This window comes from Nipponia nippon, unplaced genomic scaffold (genome assembly GCF_047370975.1).
Source record: "Nipponia nippon isolate SJK-2023a ecotype South Korea unplaced genomic scaffold, ASM4737097v1 scaffold_2, whole genome shotgun sequence".
In the NCBI taxonomy this organism is placed as follows: Eukaryota; Metazoa; Chordata; class Aves; order Pelecaniformes; family Threskiornithidae; genus Nipponia; species Nipponia nippon.
This window is the reverse complement of record NW_028262336.1, coordinates 126,940,707-126,964,477: the sequence shown is the minus strand read 5'-3', so window position 1 is coordinate 126,964,477 and position 23,771 is coordinate 126,940,707. Positions and strand designations below refer to the sequence as shown.

At 42.3% G+C, this 23,771-nt stretch overlaps 1 protein-coding gene across 6 annotated transcripts in view; it reads right to left on the bottom strand.

Moving 5' to 3' along the window:
- The window catches only part of TENM4 (teneurin transmembrane protein 4), a 615,630-nt gene that overhangs the window by 44,485 nt on the left and 547,374 nt on the right, over nt 1–23,771 (bottom strand). For 4 of the 6 annotated variants that reach the window (XM_087756918.1, XM_087756912.1, XM_087756915.1 and 1 more), the window contains 4 exons: nt 22,469–22,489; nt 14,896–15,128; nt 5,871–6,025; nt 1,333–2,210 (listed from right to left, as the gene is read on the bottom strand). In XM_087756918.1, coding sequence (XP_087613044.1) covers nt 1,333–2,210; nt 5,871–6,025; nt 14,896–15,128; nt 22,469–22,489 — 1,287 coding nt within the window. The remainder of the gene's footprint in view (nt 1–1,332; nt 2,211–5,870; nt 6,026–14,895; nt 15,129–22,468; nt 22,490–23,771) is intronic. The other 2 variants (XM_087756914.1, XM_087756916.1) reach the window with 1 other exon arrangement.

Genomic DNA, 23,771 nt, shown 5'->3' with positions numbered 1-23,771 from the left:
TTTACTCCTATAGAGAAAAACACCCTATCTTTCCTCCCTAAAGCCTCCCTCAAGCAAATTCAATGTAAGAGATGGAAGGGTATTAACTTTGATTCACTGAGGAATATTGCTATAGTAATTGCAAGCAGAACATTGATGGAATGCAAATAACCTTTCAAAAGATTCATCACAGAGTTTCCATCAGTTCTTTCTGAGGCAGGAGCAGAAATAGTGAGTATTAAGCAAAGAAATTTGAAACTGGGCCTGGAACATTTTAAAGAAAGAAGCAAAGCAACTGCATGTCTAACACACCAATATGTGGGTTTAGCCAGCTTTCCTTCCCCGAGTCTCTTTTTTTTTTTTTTTACAGTTTTTTCTTTGTAATCTTGGGAACTGTCTATTCTAGCCAAATTGGACTCTTACAATGGGTCTGTTATTATGGTAGCTGAACACTTCTATGTAACCATTCAAACCATATGGGAAATTATGCACTAAAAGGAGCATTTCAGAGAGGTTAGACTTGAAAATAAAAATGAAACTAAGGAAGAGGGAGTGGAAAGGGTTCTCAATGGCAGGATGAATTTGCAAACCATCCTTCTAGATGCCCTTCACTGAGTTATCTATCTTTTTCCTATTTGATACCAGAAATGTGTTGTCTTCATGGTATTTATAAGCAGGGAATTGCTAACAGTAATACAGAAAACAAGTACAAATCTTCAAGTCACTGCCATCTCTGCGTTTTTCAATGCATCCTGTCTTCTCTCTGCTCAAAAAATTCTTTGGGACAGGCATGGTCTTGAACAGTTCTGAGACTATTTTTAAAGCTTAGTGAGGCCAATTACAACAATAGAAACCAAGCAGTCCATTAATTACAGAATCATTTTTTGAGCAAGCTATCATTAGTCATTGTCAGTTGTCATTCTACATCACCCATTTCAAACAAGCTCAAAAAAACACACTGCAGCATAGGAAGTAGGTGAAAACCTGTGAAAAAGAGGATCTGAGGAACTTTCACACTTCCAAGGCTTTCAAAGCCAAGCAAAATTCTCTGACATGCAACCTAAATCCCCAGTCCTGACTACAGTTAAGGAGAACCAGGTGTCCAAATTACTTAGCTGATTTAGAAAAACTCAGTAGAAACTCTGTCTGACTGTTGACTTTTGGTAGAGGGAGCTTATTCAAACTCTAATGCACTTACTTCTAGTATTTAGTGTTTGTGTGAGATCTAATAGTCTCTATTCTGGCCATTTTATTTGGACAATAATTCCGTCCAGGGAATTAAATTCTCTCAACATTGCATAGTTCAGAGACCACAGAATGAAGTCAGCAGCACAATATTCATAATATACTTACTCATAAAAAGTTGTCCAACCATTTTCATTGCTTTTAGTGGCAAGAAGACCGGAGTTGCCGTGGTACGTCATCATGGCCACTTCATGCCCCTGTGTTGTTACGCTCTTGAGCGCACTGTTGGTACCAATTGTCACCCAGTAGACTTGGCCATCAGGCACTACCAGCCAGAGGGGCATCCCTGTGGAATCTCTTCGGATATTCACTAAGTTGCCATTATTGTCAGTGATCAGGGTTATGTCTCCATCTCCGGAATAAGTAAAATTGTAAAGATAATCTCCAGTGGTAAGGCTCTGAGTATAAAGGTGCTTACCACTGGTGTCAAACAAGTAGAGTTCCTGGTCTATGGGGGAGGATAACTCATATAGATTTTGCGTGTTGAGGAATGGTTTGTTTTTCCGAATAAAGCGGATTCGGATATTTCCAAGATCAGCGACATACAGCTCCCCATCTGCACACACCGCAAGGGAGGATGGCGCGTTGAGTTTGGCATCCTTGGCATAGCCATCATCCCCCGAGAAGCAGTCACAATTAGCATCGTTCTTGCAGTCACAGCTGCTTGGCGCTCCGGCAACGAGAGAAATCTCTCCATTGGTGGTGACCTGCCTGATGCGGTTGATCTTTTTCTCATCAGTCTCAGCAATATATAGGACCCCGTTATGTGAGACGGCCAGGGCGGTAGCAGACTCCAGGGTGGCGTGGATTGCCACCTTGCTAAGGAGAAAGTGATCCATGCCTGGCACCTGGCAATGCATGGGCCTCCCCGCCACGATGCGCACTTGGTGGTTCTCAGATATCTGTAACACAACGTTATTGTCGAGCACATACAGCGAATTATCCATCGGATTGACTGCCAGATCTGTAGGCCATTCTAGACGAACCTTAATGGTAAAACAACACAAGGAAATTATTATAGCAAGACCTTTTTTCACTGCATGATTGCTATAAATGAATCACAATGAGGATGTTTCAACATGGATTAAAGGGAGAAAGGGTAAAAGAAACACAACTAATTATTACTGCTTGATACGGTGGCCATAGGGGACACAAGCCTGGTGTGAGTTGAGGGCTTAGCTCCTGGTCACATGAAGTAGACACATGTGGACACCCACACTCTGCATTGCAGCAGTGGTGGGAGTAAGGTGATGGACAGAGGCAGACCCTCCTCAGCTCTTGCTCTGCACCATGGCTTCTCTCTGCTTCTCCACCTTGCTGTGAGGTGTCAGGGGCTGTGGGAAGGGGCATCAGTGCCCGGGGAATGCAGGAGTAAACAAGAAGATCCAAAGATTCATGGGGGATTTCCTCTCACCAAACAATCCTATGCTTTTTGAATTGATGGAGCCTGGACCTGATAGCAGAGACCCGGGACTGGGAATTTTGTTGTATGAATTGCTATGAAATCAGTCCAACAAAACAATGATCCTTTTACTAAAGAATTTTCCAGACAAGTGGCCGAGCTCCTCTGGGTAAATGACAAGGAGGGACAGACAGAAAACTGGCAGCTGTGTCAGCATGTGTGTATGTCTAAGTTATAACCACCGATTGCTTGATGCTGCAAAAATGCAAAATAGCAATTCACAAGAAATTCAGGCAATTTCAATTCGTGGAAAAAAATACTTGTGTCTTCACAGTGGTTTTCACAGTTTTTTTAGTATAATGGAAGAATAGGTTCAAGTAGCAGTGACACATGACAGTTCTACACTGATAGTCCATATACACAAATAAACTGAAAAAGTGATTGGTAACGCCACAAGTGAGTGAGCACTAGAAGGTCTCTATTTCTAGCTCTACTTCTGCAATATACTGTCTTTTCAAGTGAGTCTACTCTTTTAGTTGCCAAACCTAAGAAACATTTACCAACAGAATTCAGGGTAATTTAATTTTTTTATAAAGACCTGTGAGGTGTACATTTTTTGGATTATTTTATTTTACTTCAGGTTTATATAGAAATAAAAAGTCAACTTTGTGCTGATGGGAATCAACCAATGCTTAAATGTTTTCCTAATGGTGCATCTTCCCCATAGTAGAGGTGTGAAGGGTGACTGGAAACGAACAACTGTGAAGAATGCTCTTGGTCACCTCCAGCCAGGCTTTTAAATAGATTTTCAACGAGTTAGAAAGAATAGCTAGTCTGGTTGTATACTGCCTTCCAGTCATCCAGGCAACTCTAAGTTAGAGTAGATGGATTTCATATCTAGCGGTTAATGAGAAGCTGGCCACTTTGTGCCATTCTCCCTGCACCCATGTGTTTTTTTCTCTGTACCCAACCGCATGATGTGCTGGGACTGAGAGCACTGCGATCTGGGCACACTCAAGGCTGTGCAGTTCCAGCTGTTTCTTGGTTTCAAACCTTCTTCTCCCACCATGCATCTCAGCTGCTGCTTCTTCTCATTTGTTTGGGGCGGGTATTTTGCATCTATAAGGTGGCAACCTGATTGGAAGGAGGAGGAGGAGAAGCCAGCAGGCTCAAGTCCAGCAAACCATCTCTCAGGGTTTTATTTAAATCCAAGAACAAGAAGAAACCAGGTAAGATCTAGAGGCACACAGGAGATTTGTATTTTTAAAGCCTGTAGTTGAACACCTCTGCCACAGTCATACTTTACTTTTGATGCTTCTATTCATGTTTAAATCCCTTTTCAACTTTTTTTTTTTTTTTAAAGAGCATCAGATACAAGGTATTCAGTTCATTGTGCCTTCTAATGGCTGTGCTTGTGGAGCTTATTTTCATGGTTAAGCAGTGTGCTGAGCTCTGTCTGCTCTGGTTCTCTGTTCACAAAATCTTCCTTTTCTCAGCTCCTGGCCTATTTTAACCCTTCCTGTAGTAAAACATTATAGCCTGTGGTTTTCTCTTTAATAATGCATGCCTCCATCCCTTCCAGTGGTCTGTAAGCTCCGCAGCCTCGAGTTAGCATCAAGAGCAGAGTTTATTCAGAACTGACAAGGGAATTTTCAATTTCTTAAAAACCATTCCTTGACAACATTGGCAGCTAAATATTTCATGTCCTCATGTCCCAGGGAGCCTCAGGGACCTGACAGAAAAGACCCTTCTAGCCACCGTACATGGTGAAAAGCTACTTCCCAAGCTGGGTTTGCTTTGCCTGGTTTGGGTTGTTTTGTTTGGTTTTTTTTTTTTTTAAATTAAACTTGTCTTTGGTGTGTCTGTCCAGAACAGTACCGGTTAAGCTGTCCATCACAGTACAGGTTAATCTAAAAATGGCTTCTGTCTTTTTATGAAGGGAAAGAAAGAGTCTTCAGCTGATACATTTTAACTCATCTCAGAAGTGTTTAAATATGACATTGGTAAACATATAAGCCATGTAACCTGCGAGAAAATAATTTTTAAAGCCTATATCCACAATGGTCTTGTGGTAACTGCCCCTGAAATTCAGATAAAGAAAAACTATGCCTGTAAGATGAGAAACATATTACAAGATGGCCTTTAACCAGCAAAATTTGCTTCTATAAAAGGCATGTGGGCTTTTAAACTCATAATTTCAGCTTGTTCATAAATTGTGGACAGTGGGAACCATTAACAAAGAAGCAAGAATAATCTGTTCAAATTAGAGGGAAAAACAAGAAGAACAGATTCCATATGGGAGCACGGAAATTATCTAGGTAGTTACAAAAAGGAAACCCCATTGACATCTATTGTGGCTGAATAACAGTACTTAGCCCTCCAGCTATGATCTATATTTTCATAGGAGAGGGCAACATTCCTGTAGCCAGGCAAACAACAAGTGGCACGAAGGTTTCAAAAGACACTATCTCTAAACTGGCACAATTTGACAGGTTGGCCAGCGTCCCACAAAATCGAATGGTGGGCTGTAACAGATTTCACTTCTGCGCCACCCAGAAGTAAAGCAATCATCAAACTGAGATTTCTTTTTCTCTCTTTTTTTTTTTTCTCTCCACCTTTAAGCAGCAGGACTTAAAAGCCCAGCATGATGGTAGCTGCAACCAATTTGCAATCATCTGATGCAATTCAAGATTCTTGTTTTCCTGCTGTTGCTAATTTTGGCACCACAACCTCCAATCAGTATTTCCCAGATGCTAATTTGATTCAGGTCTAAAATTGTGCTGGGCCAAATTAGGATGGGGGGAAGCAAAGAAAAAACACCATGGTTAGCTAAGCTGTTATAACAGAGCATGGCATATAGCCCTACTAAAATGACTAAGGCTGTCTGGCCTTTTTAATTTAAAGCAACTTGTTTCCTGAGAAATGAGCCTAATGAAACCCGCCTTCCCAGGAATCTGTGTCTCTCAGCTGATCGGGAGCTCTGAAAGAAGTCTCTTCTGTGGCTGGGACATCTTTAAAATCTCTCTCCCCAGAGATCTCTGAGTTAGGTCAGTTAGGTCTTTCCTTCAGTCTTTATAGGATCTTTCTTTTTGACCCAGTCATTTTCATACCACAAAATATGTGGAGATGTAATTCTCCTTGAGCCCTTACCTCTTTGTCAAACCTGGGGAGGCACACAGACATGCAGACAGGGTGAAGGCATAGGCTTTTATTCTGTAGAAATCCAACCAAAACATTGTCTCACCTGAGAAATGTCCATGACAGAGTCACAGCTGAGAGGCCGAGCAGACGTCAAATCATTGGAACCCAACACAGTTGAGATGATCCCATTCTGATCAATCCGCCGGATCATGGTACCATCCACAAAGTAAATCAGCCCAAACTTGTCCACGGTGATGCCTGGGGAGGGAGCAAGACAGTCAGAAAGGAATGGCAACCTGACAATTATGAGATGAATGGAAGATGAGGCCTGGTTTGACGCTCATACAAGAGTAAGACTGCTGGTTTGGTTGGGAGCAATGTATTTTATGGCATTCAAAAGGGATGAGATGAGAGTTGGACATGTGGGAGTCCTGGTTATCAGGGGCTTTGAACTGGCACCATCCCACCGAAGGCACTTCCAATGGGCACAAGATGCAATTTAGAAATCCCTGCTCGCTTCTGGAAAAGGGCATGGCATTCAGTGAACCACTGAAAGGAAAAGGTTTTCTAATAACTACGTGTCTTGCATGTTCAGAAACATAGTGTTATTGCTCTTGGTATGAATATTAAGCCAGGTACATGAAAATGTTACACTGGTGAACCTTTCAGAAATGGCGCTGAGAAAAGCTGTGAAAGATCCATCAGGTCAGTCAAATTCCAGATGGAAAAATGGGGAAGGGCTTTTCCTAGGATAATCCTACTAACCTATAATATTTCACCTGTTTCTGAACACTGTTTCATTGTCCAAACTTCCTTTGTAGACATACTCCTGTCAGTGGATTTGAGGTCTGCTGCCAACAGCTAGACTGCTGATTTGCCTTTCCTCACCTGCAGATATGTGCCATTTCACTTCCCCCAAAGCATCATTTCTCAAGTATTTGTTGTGTTAGCACAACCTCCTTTAATCCTCTTTATCCCAGGCTAGCTATACTCTGCATCTTCCATCAGAGGATTTCATGGTGCTTTACACTTACTAATTAGACCTCATAGCGGTCTGTGAGTGTGATCATCTTAATTTTACATATCGGGAAAATAACAGATAAAGCAATTTTCACAAGGTCACAGAGAAAGTCCATGACTAAGGCAGGAATAAGAAGTTAAGGGCCCCATTCACCTCTCTTTTATGCTAGTATAAATTAAAAATAACTCCACAGATACTAAGGGAGTCATCCATCTCATCTACCCTACGGTGGCAGAATGCTGCTCAGCATAATATTTGAGTGTCTTCAAGACACTCAAAGAATGTAAAGGAACAGTAAAAGAATGTAGAAGCCTGTAACACCCTTTTCTATGCAAGTGAAAATTCTGCTTGGAATATATGAATATATGAATATTAGGATCTTCCTTTTGTTTTTTTTTGCTAGCAATCACTTGGCAAAAAGCAGGCATCTGCATTGTGCATCCAAGCAAATATCTGGAGCTTTTCCAATCAGTGGAGAGAAATATCTACTTCTAGGGTGCAATTCATATCACCCTAAAGCAGATACCCATAAGAGATTATATAGAAACACCTTTTCCTCCCCATTGACTATAAAAGGAGAGTACAGCCAATATCACCAAAGGAAACATTTATACTGTAGACAGATAAAGTTGGTGAGATGAATCCTCACTATAATATTTTTTTTTGGCTGTCAACATAGTGACAGAAATGATGGAAAATCTGTTTCAGATAGAAAGCTTTGAGAATGTTTTTGAGAAGCGATCAGATCTTGTGTTTCTCCAAAATGCTGTTTTACAGCCAGATCCCCTTGTTTGAAACATTTACCCTCAGTCTTCATCCACTGTGAGCTATGCTGTGAAGCACAGATGCAGCAATTCACAGATCAGAAATTTGAGACTTTCATGTAGCAGGGACTAATCCCCTGATTGCTTTGGCAATTAAAAGCATGGACTTCAGCCAGCACTGTAACTATTGCATGGGCTGGAAGCCACAGAGGTGGATGATACGTGGAAAAACATATCATATTTGGTCATACAGAAATCCACAGAAGATAATCTAGCCTGGAAGTAATGGCAAGAAAACCTCAGGACTAAGTCATTGTTTGAGAGAAAGAATAAACTTCTCCGTTGAGTTGAGGTAAAGGAAGGGATTCAGTCAGAGTTGCAACCTATTGATTCAAAGTCAATTAGGAGTCAGGGAACTGATGTTTCAGATCACTGAGTTGAATGGGAGCTGTGTATTTTTGCTAGGAGGTAAAAACAGCATTTTCCTTTGTTCTTTGCAGCATCTCCCTGTCTGAAGGGCATTGTTTTGACCTGGATTGGATATTTGACCATCAGAGCAGTGAGGTTTCAGAATAGCCTCTAGGGCAGTGAGGAAAAAAATTACTTGCTGCTTTTACGATGAAGTTCATTAATTTTGGAGGGGATTATATGGCAGGATTGCTGAGATAATGGATGACAGAACTAAATTATCCAAAATATTGCTTCTAGTCCTACATTCCAATACCTGTGTTTAATTCATGCCAAGATAGGACTGATCTTTGCAGGACCACGAAACAAGAACCTCGAAGAGGAGCAGCAGGTACCTGTTGTGTATCTGAACACCACGGGAGAAGCTACAGCAGTGGTTGCCATTTATTCTCACTATACAATATAAACACATCAGTTGTATCTTAGAACTTTGTCAAAAGCTGCAGAGGGATCTGGCGGTATAAGCGTCAATATCTCACTGGCATCCATGGCTTTCTGGAAGTTGAGCCATGAGATCTGTCAGCATTGTGCCCCTGTTGGTGCCCTGCTCAATGAGTCACCCAGGATACTGGCACATGTCACCTGTCACTGGTGTCTGCTGTTGAAGGTTACTGCTCCTCTAATTATTTTGCCGGCCGAATGGCAAGTTCTTTAATGTTCGTTGGTGTTTGCTTGACAACCAGGAATACAACTGAGCTCTTTAAGCAATATGGTAGATGTGCCTTTTCAGAAGACGCATAATAGAAGGTTTAGTTGATTTTAATTGGCTTTTGTCAAACACAAGAGGCTCTTACCCATTCCCAGGTTCACAACGAGTATTTTTCAGGGCGCCTGTCCATTAGTCTGTGTGACAGGCCAAAAGCCAGTGAAGGGTGGCAGGCTGGATAATGTGATTTTAAATGAGTCAGAATTTTCTCTCTTAGCGAGTTCCGTATGTATTGGATTGGACTTATCAGAAGTGTGTGCTGACAGTTGCTCACGGTGTTCAGTGCTGAGGTCTGATGGCTGGTCTGATTAATCAGTTACAGTAATAATAACCTGTATGTACTTTGGCTCTCAAGCCAGCTCTGATCAGTTGATAGAGCACAACTTTATTTTGCATTCCAGCTTAGACAAAGAGCTTGCATACCTGAATAAGTTAAAGTGGATAGCAAAGTTACCACTTATCATCCTGCTCCAGGGCAACGGCATGTGCATGTGTTCTTATCACAGAGCACTTCTCTGCTTATCCCTCTTTCACGGAGACTAAGCAATCTCAATTGCCTTGCATTTCCTAGGATGTTCTGCAGGCTAACGGAGTTTTCAGTCTGTCAAAGCCCTAAATTCCCATTTGCACATGCCCCTCACATGGCAACAGCTTCAATCCCTTCCTGACTTTAGCTGATTGTCTTGGAATAAAATCTAATTACGGAAAGGAATCCAACTCTCCCAGAGACGAGTGTCTTTGGATGGATGACTTCTGCAGAGAGGGCAAGAACCATCTCATGGTTTCTTTGCAGCAGATTGTGGAGGTTAGATTGGACCTTTCTGTGTCTCCTTTCTGAAAATGGCACAGTCCCAGTGCTGGGAGCTGGCTCCTGCAAATGGGCACAGAAATGGGTAATTCACATGTTACGCGTGTAAAGCCAAAGGCCTTGGCTTGCTTTGGCAGAAGGCTCCTCTCATGTTTCCATAGGAACATAAGGGAATTAAAGATTTCCAGCACACAGCTCGAAGTTCAATCTCACAGTTACTGAGAGAAAACATCTGCTGCCACTACCCAGGTAGCATTGCAGATCCAAACTTTAAGCGCTGAGATATGAAATACATACTTTATGAAATCATGCCGGCTCCTCTTGGGTAGCTGGAGGTCCCATAAGAAACAAGGGCTTGTAGCACGACGTGCATCACACCAGTGAGTTGTACTGATATAGAAAATTGTGACGCGATGACATTTGCTTGAAATGTCAGGACCTTGTAGTGTGAGGAGGTGACAGCACAATGTCACGCTGCAAATAGCTACTGGGACACGGTGGGTTTGTTCTAGAAGACGAACTGCTAAAAGTGATTGCATTGCACATGTAGCTCTACTTAGGGGAAAAAAAAGGGAGGGAAAAACCCTTTTAAGTAAAAAAATAGGTGCCAAAGGAATCCAAATTTGGAGCTTTCTTGTCTGGCTGGATGCTGAATGACTGAGTGATAAAATGGCAGATGAAAATCAATGTCAATAAGTACAGAGGAATTCACAGGGGAAAGAGTAAGCCTAACTACCCATATGCAATGACAAGCTGTAAAATAGCTCACAGGAAAAAGATTTTGGAATTCCTGTGAAAAGTTTTCTGCAAAGATCAGCTTTGTGCTCTGCAGTGGTCAAGGAGGGAGCTAGAAGACAGGAATGCATTAGGAAAGGCACAGAGATAACAGAAAATACTGTTCTGGCCTCAAAAAGACCATGCTTTTTCATGCTGTGTCTAAACAAATTGTGGAAATTATTAGCACAGGATGTCTGGAAGGACAAAACTTGGTGTTCAGGGAGGTTTCCAGACCAACGGACGGTGGCATCTAAGCACAGGTCCAGCTACAGCCTCTTCAGAAAGTCCCCCAAATGTCAATGACTAGAATCTGGACTGTTAGCAGGGAAAGGCCACTCTATCATTGCCTCTTTCCCTACACGTCTTTTCTGGCTACAGTAAGAGACAAGATATTTTGTCCAGTCAGCCTCTGGTCTTCCCTGAAATGGCCCTTACATTATTATTTGACAATAAAAATGTTAACAGATTGTGAAGGGTTGAGCTTCTTTTAATTCTGTTGAACTCACGAACACTTAGTGAACAACTGAGATTTTGTTTACACATTCAGCAGGACACAGTGAAGGAAGCAATCTGTCCTCAAATTAATTACTTCATTTTGCATTGTTTTTGTGGTGCTAAATGAATGAGATGCCCCCTCCGCACCACGTCCCTTCTGAAACCTTCTTCCTATTGTGTCAGACTTGTCACTGCAATCTCTCTTAATTGCAGGCTCCTTGGTAATTTCTCTGCCACAACATTTTCCCGAGGAGAACCACTGGTGAGTACTCAGATGAAAACAAATGCTCTGACAAGCTGGAGTTTTAATTTTTCTTTAGATTGCTTGTAGAAGAGGATCATTATTAGCAGATGATAATTAGAAAGTGGTAACACTTTAATTTGCAAGGATATATCGAAATTCATTAGCATCTGAAAGCTTTGCTGTGCTCTGTGGCAAATGAATTGGAAGTACCAGACTGGTTCCTAATAGCTATGATAAATACCCTGACCAAGCAACTGGCACCACTATTGCATCTGTTGATTTACCTGTCCTGTATTTGTATTGCCTAACTTTATCAGAGAAGCCAAAGACAGGGGAAGGGTGAAATTCTTGGGGTAGGTTTTATCCCTCCTAATATCTTGCCTAAGCTGATCATCTAAAGGGAGCTCTCCTTCAATGGAGAGAGACAAGAACCTCTATCCATCCAGAAGGCACTTCAGAGAAATGTATTGATAGGACAAGGGATGACAGTTTTGAAGTGACAGAGGGTGGATTTAGATTGGATATAAGGAAGTATTTTTTTGTGACAAAGGTGGTGAGACACTGAAACAGGTTGCCCAGAGAAGTCGTGGATGCCCCATCCCTGGAAGTGTTCAAGGCCAGGCTGCATGGGGCTTTGAGCAACCTGGTCTAGTTGAAGATGTCCCTGCCCATGGCAGGGAAGTTGGACTAGATGATATTTGAAGGTCCTTTCTGACCCAAACCATCCTGTGATTCTATGATTCTATGAAATTATCCACTCTGAACTCATGGAAGGTGAGGTGGGAACTGGAAGAAGTGATCAAAACTGTGGGGAAAAGGCTGCTGCTCAGAAAGTGGAGAACCATTCTGAACAGTGTTAGCTGGGACAGGGACCTCATCCTTCAGGCCATTGTCTCCAGGAGGAGATCAGCACTCCCAGAACGTGGTTCATCCTACCTTGGACATGTGCACTGGCATAGAACGAACCACCTTCAGGGTACCAGTGTCTTTCCACTGAGAAGAGAGCCAAAAAATCTACTTAGACCAGATGCTTGACTGGTCCAAGAGGCTAAAGGTAGATGCAAAAGTATATGTTGACACCTCACAACTGATTCTCCAGTCTTTATGAATTGCTGTTTTTCATCTACCAGGAGTGTATTACCTCAGTATTTTCCAGCAAGCTGCAAACATCAGCTAATTAAAACATCATGAAAGTGGAGGCAAGACCTTGTTTCCTTACAATTTTTGAACACGTGCAAAGATGTCCTTAAAACACACAAATCCTACTTTGCACAAAGTAATTATCTTCAGTCAAAAAAACAGCTTTAGCCTTAAAAAGTAGAGTCCCATGAAGAGTGGGGATTCTTGAGGAACTGAACATTTGAAGCCCTTCCCTGGCCAGCTATCTCTCTATAGCTACAGAATCATTTTCTAATTTCCTCTGACCATTCACTTATGAGTGTTTATTCCCCTGCCAAGACAGGGAAGCAGAGGGCAACCTGAGGACTACTGGTTACTTGTACAACAAATAATTTTTATTTTGAACTATCATGAAATACAATCACATGAAGGAAGAGCATTTGCTGGATTTTTCTGCTAGGATGAACTGCCGTGAAGGTACAAACTATGCTGACACTACATTGTCAGTGTGAGTTTTCACTGTTAATCATTTATTGAGGTGAATGGGAAGCGAGTCACCCCTGCCAAAGCTATTGTAACAGCAGACTTTTCAAACTCAGGCTAGAACCAGATCAGGGAACACTCTTTATGAACTTTCCACTGGCAGCGTGGGCTTTCTGGATTATTATTTTCTTGTTGCCATTTTGCTTTGTGTCATTTCCTCTTTCACCCTCAGTTTACTTCTATTTTGTGAAATTCCAGAGCTGTGTGGAATGAATGCATGCATTTTGCCATTCTATGATTGAGGTGGAGGAACGGCCTCCTGAGAGCTTGAATTGCCAACAAGAAGGATTTCAGTGCTGAAAGCTTTGAACTCCAGAGCCCTGTTTCCCATAGCAAAGTGGAAGCATAATTCATCTAAACCTTGCAAGGTCCACCCATGTAGGGAAATGAATAATATTCCTCTTATCTTGTACAAGGGAGACCGCAGGTCCAAGAGAAGTTGTGGGTTTTTGTTTGGTTTTTGGTTTTTTTTTTTCTCACTGGTTGAACATCAAAGTGGTGTAGAAAATTGGATTACAGATTTCTGGATTCCCTGATCTCATGACTCATCTGCTGGACTGCCTGAATCTTTCTGCCCAGGTCACTTAATTTTCTTTCCACTCAGCCCTCTCATTTCAGTGAGACAATTTCTACACTGCAACCTGACCACAGGTAGCTGTTCCCTTTCTATATCTGTGCCTCTGGCAATACTTTACCCCAATATAACGGTCACCTCATGGGAGTCTGGAGTGCTTGGAAACCATGCTGGGCCCTTTGAATATTACAAGGGTGGCAGTTTGGCTTTCAGTGCTTTTTGGCAAAAAACAGGTCTCCCAAGGTATATTTTTCTGCATCCTGCCAGGAAACAACTAGCTGACATGTAACAAAAAAAAAATCACAACTAGAGCTGACACCAAAGGTCACTAAATCAGTTTGGGTTTCTTGGATTCAGTAACAATAATGTCATCTCTATGTCAAGAAAAATAACTTTCTGAGAAGTCAAGCCACGAAGAGAAACAACAGCTCAGCTGTCTTCATCTTGCCTGCTTTTTGTGAAATAACTTGTTAAAGGATCCCTAGGTTTTGCTGAGAGGCTGCTTTACAAAGAGGCTGGGATAGGCTTGGAAATTACTGTGGTGAGGAAGGAGGGAGCTACCACTCCCAGATGCAAGGAGAAAGGAAACCTGCAGCCCCTTGATGCTGAAGCCAAGAACCTATAAATAACTCCCCACACTCCTAACAGCTGGGCAAGAAGACACACAACAGGCAAAAATGCCACATTTCTAAAAGCATTCCTGCATGGGGGTCCTTCTCTCCCCTCTTCACAAACACGGCAGATGTGTACACCAACAGTATCTTCCACCTCAACTCTATACCCTCCATGTGTTTTTTTCCAAGGAGCTGTGGACAGCTGGGAGGACCGACATCCTCCATATGCAGAGCTTGTTACCTTGAGGCTGCCAGACTGAAGTCTTGGCTACACACAGGACTGCATATGTTTGGCTAAACCTGTATTGAACAATTTAGTTCACAGTCATGAAGGCTGTGTGATGCTTTTATTCTGATTCGACTGTGCTTTTATCACATTTAAGTAAGCTAATCAGCAGTCAGGTGAAGTCGTGCTGAATTATACCATTCCCATACGGAAATTAGTATCGACCCCCCTATAGGATTTAAGCTGGATGCCATGACATATAATGTCAATGTATAAACCTCAGTTTACGTATCTCTGAGCTGTATGCTGGTTTTGTTGCTATTTTATATATATATAGCAATGCTTATAGAGCTTTTTATTTTTTTAATGCCAAGAAAGCTTCAGTGAACTGAATGTAAGTGAATCCAGTCCAGATCGGGAAGGACCAAACATGTTATTTGGTAAGGAGAAGTAGTGGCTAAGGGGGTATAAAATTGATGGATGGATTTATTTTATTGCCCTTTGGACACGTGCCCATCACTACACCCCTCTGGTTTGGCACTCCTCCCAGCCACCTCAATAAGAAGAGCCAGGACTGGCTGAGGGAGAGACATACCCACTGATTTCCAGAGGCAAGCCCTTAGGATGTGTTTGTGGGTTGATTTGGGAAGACCCACAAAATCCAAAGGCATTTTCTGAATTGGAGAGGAGAGCGGTCTCCAGCATGACTAAAGAAGCCCCTTTCAAAAAGACCCCTTTAAAAAAGCCCGTGGAGAAAAAGCAGTCTCACCCCTGGGATTTGTAAGGGTAGCATCAGTGCCTTTGCCTCCATCTCCGCAGCGGGTGTCATCGAACGGGAGGCACTGATCCCCGGTTCCAGCCAAGACCTCTGAATTCTTCACAATGTCTTTCACTGACGTGGTTGACTTGATTTTATAGATACGTCGGCTGTTGGTGTCGGAGAGGTAGATGGAGCCGGTGATTGGATCTGTGGTCAAGTAATATTTATGAGCCGGGCTGTGGCTGAAAAACAAGGGTATGACGTTATTATTTTTCGGATGATTTCTTTCCTTAAGTCAACAGGCAATGCAAGCACTTTAGAGAATAAAAATGCACAGGGCAGGCAGACTGGGAAAGTGAAGCAGTGCCGTATTTGACAACGTTAGTACACAGTGTGCTACAGCACAGGACCCCGAGCTATATTTGTTACCAGTCACTGTGCCTGGGCTGCTCTCTAGCATGGAGGGCAGCTACCAAAGGGCTCACTGGCCCGAGCCAAAATCATGCCAGGAACCACTATAGGTTGAGTTCTAATGTCCGGGATTGCTTAAATTACTTAATATAGACATAGTCGTGAAACTATTGTTAGTGCAGTGCTAGAAAGTGAAGGGAAAGCATAGTACACTAGGTGCAGAAAATAAAGAAAAAAAAAAATTCTGCCCTCCCAAGAAAGACCCAGGACAAAAACCCAAAAGCAAACCCCCAAGTATAAAGCACTTGAAGATATACTCTTGAAGATCACTGCATCAGGGCTTATCTGGCGCTCTTGCTGACTCCAGCAAAGACCCTAGAGTCCTATCCTGCCCTTGTGGAGATTAGGGGGAGTCCGGCCACTGAATTCGGCTGGACCTCAATGAAGAGAGAAAGAAAATGGTCCTTGGAGTGCCACATTTTGCCTTAAGTAGCAACATGAACTAGAAGAAGGGCTGAGGAACCCGAACATCAGTCCCCTGTTAAACCCCATGCACTCACTGCTTCCTCAAAAATGAGAAAGGGTGGCTGCAAAAACGGAGTGAGCAGACAGAAAGATGTCTTTAGCTCCATGACTACAACACTAAATGAGCCCAAGACTGAAAAAATGAATAAACTAGCAACCACTTTATGGAAAGCATTCAATGGAATTGGCCAGAAAAAACAACCAGATGAGTTTAGACACAATTTGAAAAATTATCTTTCAAGGATTTTATCTATAGCTTAATATAGTTATTAAATTTATTAACTTCTTTTATTAAAATCAAGTGTTTACTACTCGTGTGTATTGAGCTACATCTCTTCTAAGGCTGAAACCAACAGATTAAACGTGTAACACCTGCTGTCTGAACACAGGTCTCCTTCCTTCTAAGAAAGGCTAAGTAGTAATTCGAACAAGTAGGAAAAAGTCTCTACTTTTCTCCAGAACACCTTCAAGCTGTCCAAACTCACCAGGTCCCAAGAATTCTTAATAAACGTATAGGCCATAGTTCACAATTTTGCACTGAGTGGAATTGTTCCAGGAGAAGCTGGCTAGAAACCTGAGTGTCGATCACAGTTGACTCTGTCCCTCATAATAAGAAATTTCCTCTCTCCTTCAACCTTTATGTTAGGAAAATTAACACCTCTTCAGACACATAAAAACTACTGAATTATTCTCTGCTTAAAAAAGCCATAAGTTGGTTCTTCATTCAAATTACTTAATACTTTGGGAAAAAAAAAAACCTTTCTGATTTATTCTGGAATATCCCTTGTGATTTATCCTATTAAAGTCTGAACAGATTTCATCTCCACGAATGACACTGATTCTGGCTAAATAAAATGCTCTGACCTTCAAGACAGGTCCAGCCTGACAGTTCAGTCTCCATCTGTATTCCTTTCCAATGACAGCAGGCTGGTAGGGTATTATTTCATTTACCTGCATGTCACTCACACTAAGCAAGTGGCTTCAACCCTGGTGGAAGAAGTTCCCTGTGGGAATCCATCATCCATTTTGATCAGGGCCTTGCATTTTCCGCTGACTGTCCTGACAAAGCCCAGCTGAATGTCAGTCAGCTTTTGAGCTGTTCATAATCTCTATTTTGCATGGGAGGTGGACAAGAGGAGGACATTTTTAATGGCACTTTGCAATTCTTTAGCATCTTCATCTGGAAAGCCCAGATAGCTTTCACTGAGTCTTACAGCAAGCTGTTTGCAGATAGGCAAAGGCGAATGACTTTCCCAAAGATGAAGAAAAATGGAAGCAGAACTGGAGGTTCCCACCTCCCCCTCCCAGCACTATCATTGTCATTTATTTTTGGATTTCATAGCCTCACTCTGGTGGATTTTATTATTGATTACAACCTTCTGTGGAAGAGAGAGATCTTAAACTATTTTCTAATCCCAGCTCCTGTGGAAAATGGACACTGAAGCAAATGCTGGTTTCTTTTAACCACAGGTAAAAGCAAAATATTCATCCAGCAGAAAAGCTGAATGGTACTTCCCACGTAAATTTACTAAGTAAAAAACTGTCATATTAAGGTAATACTTTGAGTAGCTGCTGGTAACCCAAGTTTAGTTCTACTAATGAGGTGCTGAATACAGATTCCTCAAAAAAGTAGGGGTGAGTTCAAGTTCACAATCATTGAAAAATTAGCTCTGACTGGTTAAACTTTTAATCCTCTGCATAGCTGGATGCCACAGAAGCACACACACCTTTACAACTGATGTGCTTTGGAAGAGGTGGAGGTAGAAAGTTATGTTGGTTAAACTACCCATGGGATGGTAGTCATCTTGGGTCACTTAAAACCTATTCTGGGTTTCACCTGGTGAGCTGATAGCAAAACTCTCCTAAGACATACAATTACTTTTGTAAATGTAATGTTGTTAATGGTATTGGCAGCCCCAACACAAACCATATCTTTTCTGCTGCATGGCTCTGGGTGAGCGATAGGAGGTGCTGGTTCCTTTTGATCAGCTAGACTTTTTATTTTTACGAGCATGGCTTATCATGGTCTCCTACACACCACTCCATGCACAGGGCTTTTGCGGGTGGAAGGCCCCCTGGGATGGCTTAGGCAATGGAGTATTTAACCTGGAATGCTTTGGAGCAAGGATGGTAAAACACAAACCTTTAAAAATGATCAAGCTTGAATTTACCCCCCTGGTCTCTGCCAACAGTTTTCACCACTGTACCGGGAAGGTGTCACGATCTGCCCTTGCACGAATTGCATAGCGTTATACACCGGAGCTTTTGTTTAACACTTTGAGATCCTTCAGGATGAGAGATGCTAAGTAAACATACGTTAGTAATGTAAAAGTTCCAAACTGCTTCCCTTCATTTGTGATAATGCATGAGCACTGGAGCCAGGAACACTGAGGCTTTGCTTTTCATTTAAAGCCACAATCAATAGGCAAATCCAAGTTGCAAATTGGACTGAACTGAACAACAACTGAAATAAATCTGCCTGGGGTGAAGCAGAGATTTTTTTTTTTTTTCCTTTCATCCTCTCATTGCTCAGTTATCTAACGGACCAGAACAAAAGACAGGACTTTTTACTATTCAGAAGACTTAATCAGTTACAGTATTTGTAGTCTTAGAATATTTATCCCCCGTATTGACACTGCCACCACTAGAAAAGGGCTGTGGGTGAAAAGCTGATTTCCCATTCAGATCGTTCCTTTTGCTATTACTGAACACTGCATTGATATTTTAAGTCTCTGAAGCAACAAGCCAAAGTTGCAGGGACGGGGTGGGCTGGTTCCTAGCCAAGAACAGACACTTCAGTGGGTATTAGTGGGCATGATGGTGTAGTCACTGGGAATGAAGACAGTTTCATAAGCAGAAGTTCTGCAGGCCAAAGTGAAATGGAGGCCAAAGTGAAATGGAAGTGGTTGAGTCTCCATCCCTAGAGGTATTTAAAGAATGGATAGATGTGGTGCTCGAGGACATGGTTTAGTGATGGACTTGGCAGTGCTGGGTTAACTGTTGGACTCGATGATCTTAAGGGTCTTTTCCAACCTTAACGATTCTATGATTCTATGATATTGCTTCCTTGCACGCTTGTGATACAGTGATGTGCTGGGAAAGCACAGGGAAATCTTCCAAGTCCACAGTGATCCCAGTTGTTTGGGGTTGCATATAGGCTCTCCCATATGTCTGCCTTGTCCCCTTCCTTTTTTCATTCTCATTATTCAGACAGCATAGTACCAGCACCATTTGGGGAGCTCTGCAGATATGTTTGGAGCTTCAAACTCCTTTTTAAACTGCTTGTGCTTTATATGATTCCTTACACAGAGGCGTGAGGAAGGAAAGAGATAAAAAGTTGGGTAAACAGGCAAAGAGGTGGCACTCCTCTGGATTTCTTCTGTTGTGCTATAACAGACGCACAGGCTTTAAGCAAAAGTTGTTATTGTTCCCTTGGGCCCAGAGCCTGTGTTTTGGAGGAGTCTAAGGAAGGAACCTCCTGCTCCAGAGTGGGAAGCCAGTCTCTAAGGAATAAAGATGAGAAAAGGGAGATGGCCCCTGGTTTCAGCAGGTTACCTACAATGCGTCAGCACAGCAGACTGCATCTTTTCATTAGCTTCTGTTCAAAGCCAGGGGATTCATCTCACCAAGCTTTAGACGGTTACAGGGTGGATGTTTACATCTGAACTGGCTGCCTTAACTCCCTTTATAGGCAGTGGAGAGAAATAGCATCTTTTTGGGTATGGTTTGTCTGACTTATTTTCAACATTTATCTTACAAGATGAACTGCATCTTAGTTTCCTAAATGCAAGGGCATCTACCACCTTCTCTAAAGGACAACTTCTGTTAATGGTAACAGTATGGCTCTGGCTCCCACTGTGGTCAACAGACAGGAGCAGTCACAACACCAAAGTTAGTTACCCATAACAGATGATCTGAATAAACCCCTGGGGCTTCTTTGGATCTGATGTCTCTGTTTAAGGACACGAAAACACCTCCGTAAAACTTTCTGTGCTAGCTGCCCTCTTCCCCTCTGAGCCATGCTGGCCACATGCATTTGCTGGTGACTAAAGAACTACCGAATTCCTGAAGCCAAGCGGTTTTTGTTCGGCAGGGCTGTGTTTCCATGGCTCCATGCTAAGCACCCTGCAGCTCACAAACAGAGGATTTTATTATAGCTTGTGTGAGGTACTGGTCTTTTTTTTTCCCTGGGTGACATTCAATAGATTAATACATAAGGAGGCCACACAGTGCAGTGAGCTGAATTTACACTTGGCCTTTTAGTGTTTTCAGTTTGTGTGCAATGCCCAAAGCTCTTCTAGTGTCACAGGCTGGATAATAAAACTTCATAGCAATGCCATAAGCCAACCCAGGGACTGCAAAGGACTTTTGATCTGAGCCTAGGGCAGTTTTCTCAGATACCTCTCTTTGCCACTAATTGTAGATTTGTCTCTCCAAGGTATGAATGGAAACAAGAAAGGAAGAATATGTTTAAGTGTGGCCACTTTTTGCATATTTGCAAGACAGAAATGCCTCCCTGCCCTCCATGTTCCTGCAGAGAAAAGGTAATGATAATTAACTGCAAATTATTATTGCCATGCTTGGAAAAAGTCATTAGCTTCTATAGGCCCATCAAGACAGGTCCATACACAGACATACTGGAGTTAAGTTCTTATTAATCTATTAGTGAATGACGGATGGGTGTAAACTTGGGAGGCATCACAATTTGGTGATGCTTTTTGGCTTAGCTAACATCCCCCATGTTGACACACAGCCATTTTGGCTGTTGCAGAGTTAGACCTTGGCTACCTACGCTGTGCTGTAGAGCCAAGCCTCTTAGTTGGTAGCTCCAGAACCTCTGGAGATCAAGCTCACCACAGGCTACATAGTCAGGAAGTGACTGAAGCGAGGAAGCTTTTGCATATGGATTGCAGCTTTTCCAAACCACTAAGATTCAGTCCTGTGGATCTCATCCTTTGCAACTGTTGCCTGTCAACGGTGTCAAGCTTAGGACTTTCTGGAGCTCAAAGCGCTGGAGCTTTAGCTAAGACTACACCCACTCATTTCCTTGTGGCTTAGGAACGAAGAGGCTTCCTAACAAGAAATATTACAGCAAATGACGCAGAACAGACACTAACTCACATGGATGACTCCCTTAATGTAGTCACAGATGGGAATATTTGATCTAGAGCTCCTCATCTCCTTCTCCTCCCTCACTGGTCCCCTTTGGACTGCACTGAAGCAGGTGTTTCTTGGCTTTCTTTCATTTAATTTCTTAGTTTTTAGGAATTGCCTAAAGGCTGAAGCCCTGCCAACTTTGTAAGGCTCTGGTGGCATCACAGCATTTGTGGCCAATCCATATATCTTCAACTCAGTTATTGCCTTCATATATAAAAACTCTTCTTGTAACAGGTATTCAGCTGCTGCCCTTCATTGTCAAAGCAGGTGCATTTTAGTGGCTGTGTATTTCTAGGGCATTAAGGATACAACCTGGCTGTTCCAAAGAGAAATGAGGTTTTCTATTGCCTTCAAATGATGTGAAAGAGGAGCTGGGGGTCTGGAACTCAGCCTGATGAAGACAGTCAGTGCAGAGGTCTTGTGTACCAACCTCCCAGCCCTGCTAATAGACGCTTTGGGCCAGTCCATTATACTGTGGAATCTCAGCCCTTCATTAATGTTCTGGCAATAAGACAAAAAACCAGTTTCTACACCATTGCATTTCCAGGCATGCAGATAAAATGAACATTTCTGGGTTTGCACAGCCTCTATAATGTCAAAGAAACAGTAAATAAAAAGCACGTAGCAAGAAAAATCCCCAATCCCAATGCAAAAAGAAAAACAAACAAAAAAAATCCCAACTCCACAGTCTAAGCTTCTAATTTAGAAAGCAACCAAGGAGAAGGATGGGAAACTTGTCAGAGCCAGAGAAGTCCTTGCAAACACAGACAGTGACAGGAGGTTGACATCTTCCTGAATACAACTGATTGGATCAAACTCACTGAAACTCCAGTGAACCCAAATGACAAATATTCTCAGTGACAAAGCTCCAATTTAGGAGTCTTTCTTTCATCTTGTTTCCTTGTCATTACTCTTTCTCTTTTTTATTGCATTTCCTGACTAAGGTTCTGAGTTGCACTACCTCCCATCTGAGCCTGACATACTTTCACATAATGTGAAGGCTCTCTATGAAGAGCTCAGACTGACAAAGAATTAGAAAAACTTACTTCCCTAGGTGGGCGATGCTGGGCTACATCTGGCCCTTCATTATGCCTGTTACACTCCCCAAAACTCAAAAGGAAGACATTTCACCATATGAGAATTATTTTTCCATCATAGCTATCCCAGTGACCTGGATCCTGATGGTGCCCCTACTTTGCTTTCTTGGTTACTTCCCACCCGCTTTTCCTGCCACCCTCCTCCTCTTGTTACCCTGCTTCTCGTGTCTATACTTCCCCTGTCTACAGCTATAACAGCTCATGCAGAAGTCTGTGCAACTCTGTTCCGTGATTAATGGCTCCCAGTTCTGATGACTGATTGCCTACGCCAGTTTTAATCATGCCAGCTTCATTTGCTATTGAATCATCTGGAAATGGCACTTGTGGCTCACTGTGTAACAACATGCAACAAGACAGGGAGCGGCATAAGAATTCTCCACTGGTTGGCTTACCTATGTCTGAAATCTTTATTTCTGACAGAAGACAGGAAAGCAGGGAATAGAAGAAAGAATGAGGTGTTAGCAGCTCAGTTCGATGCATTATTAGCAGATTGAAAACTTGACAGTAACTGTATCATACAATGCAATAATAAATAAAGACTTAGCTGGAATGACACTGATATATTTTATATTGGATATTACTTGGCAGTGAGCTCACTTATGTACCACTGCATGTCACAAAGGAAGCGCGATCTCACCTGCTTGGAGTTATTCACTTATGCAGGAGATCGGACGAGGCAGGCTTTACCGTTCAGAGCAGTACTGAGCTAAATATATGGAGATGCAGACATCTTTACAGTTTTTTTCACTCTCAGTCAAAGCAATACCTTGTGATCTACAAAGGTAACTTAACAGTTGCACAGTTATGGGTGGGAGTTCATTGCCATAACCTCGTGAACCCTAGCCCAGAGGACTGAAATTATGCTGAGCTGGACGTTTTTCATGGGTCTAGTTAAATACGCAGCCACAGTTATCTGCGACCCACAATGCATTTGCTTTCCTCTCTGCAACACAACGCTACACTCAAAAGACACCCCCCCAAACAAAACCCGAAAGCCAAATAGCGAATCTCCAAGGAGATGCTGATTTGAGAAGACACAAGCAAACTCCATTTAGTCCAAAAGCAATGGCTTTCCTCCATAGCTTTTAGTCAGCCTGCATCTGAACCCACTTACTTTATAGCACACCAGAGTGAAGAAATGTTTACTAGATCCAGTAACCTAAGTGTTTGCACAGATGAAGCAGCAATCGTTCCAGCAGATTTAATTCTGGAGTAAATTTAACTCTGTGGCTCTACACAAAAGCCAGCAAGGCCACTCTGTCAAGGCTTCCAATTTTCTCTTTTCCAATCAGGAAATACTCTGCAAAACCTCCGCTGGGTCTGGTATTTCCACTGACAATGAAACAGGGATCGGGTTTTCACAATTGTACTTCTGGGAATGAGATATTAATCCCACTCAGTTGCAATGGGATTTGGGCCCCAAATCACCTAGGCTCTTCTGGAAATCTCACCTTTGGCTGTTAAAATAACTTTCTGGCACTGGAAGAATATTACATTCTTTAACGTGGACCAGGGCTGAAGATTTATCCCAGCTTCCCACCTTACAAACATGAGAGACATTATGTTCTCGTATATCACGTAACAGAATAGCAAGAATCAGGTTCTTGCTTATTTACTCAAAAGGTACCCCAGCATTGTGGGCTTCCTAATTCAGTGACTCCTCCTGATTTTCTTGTTGCCCTGTGAGCATACCAA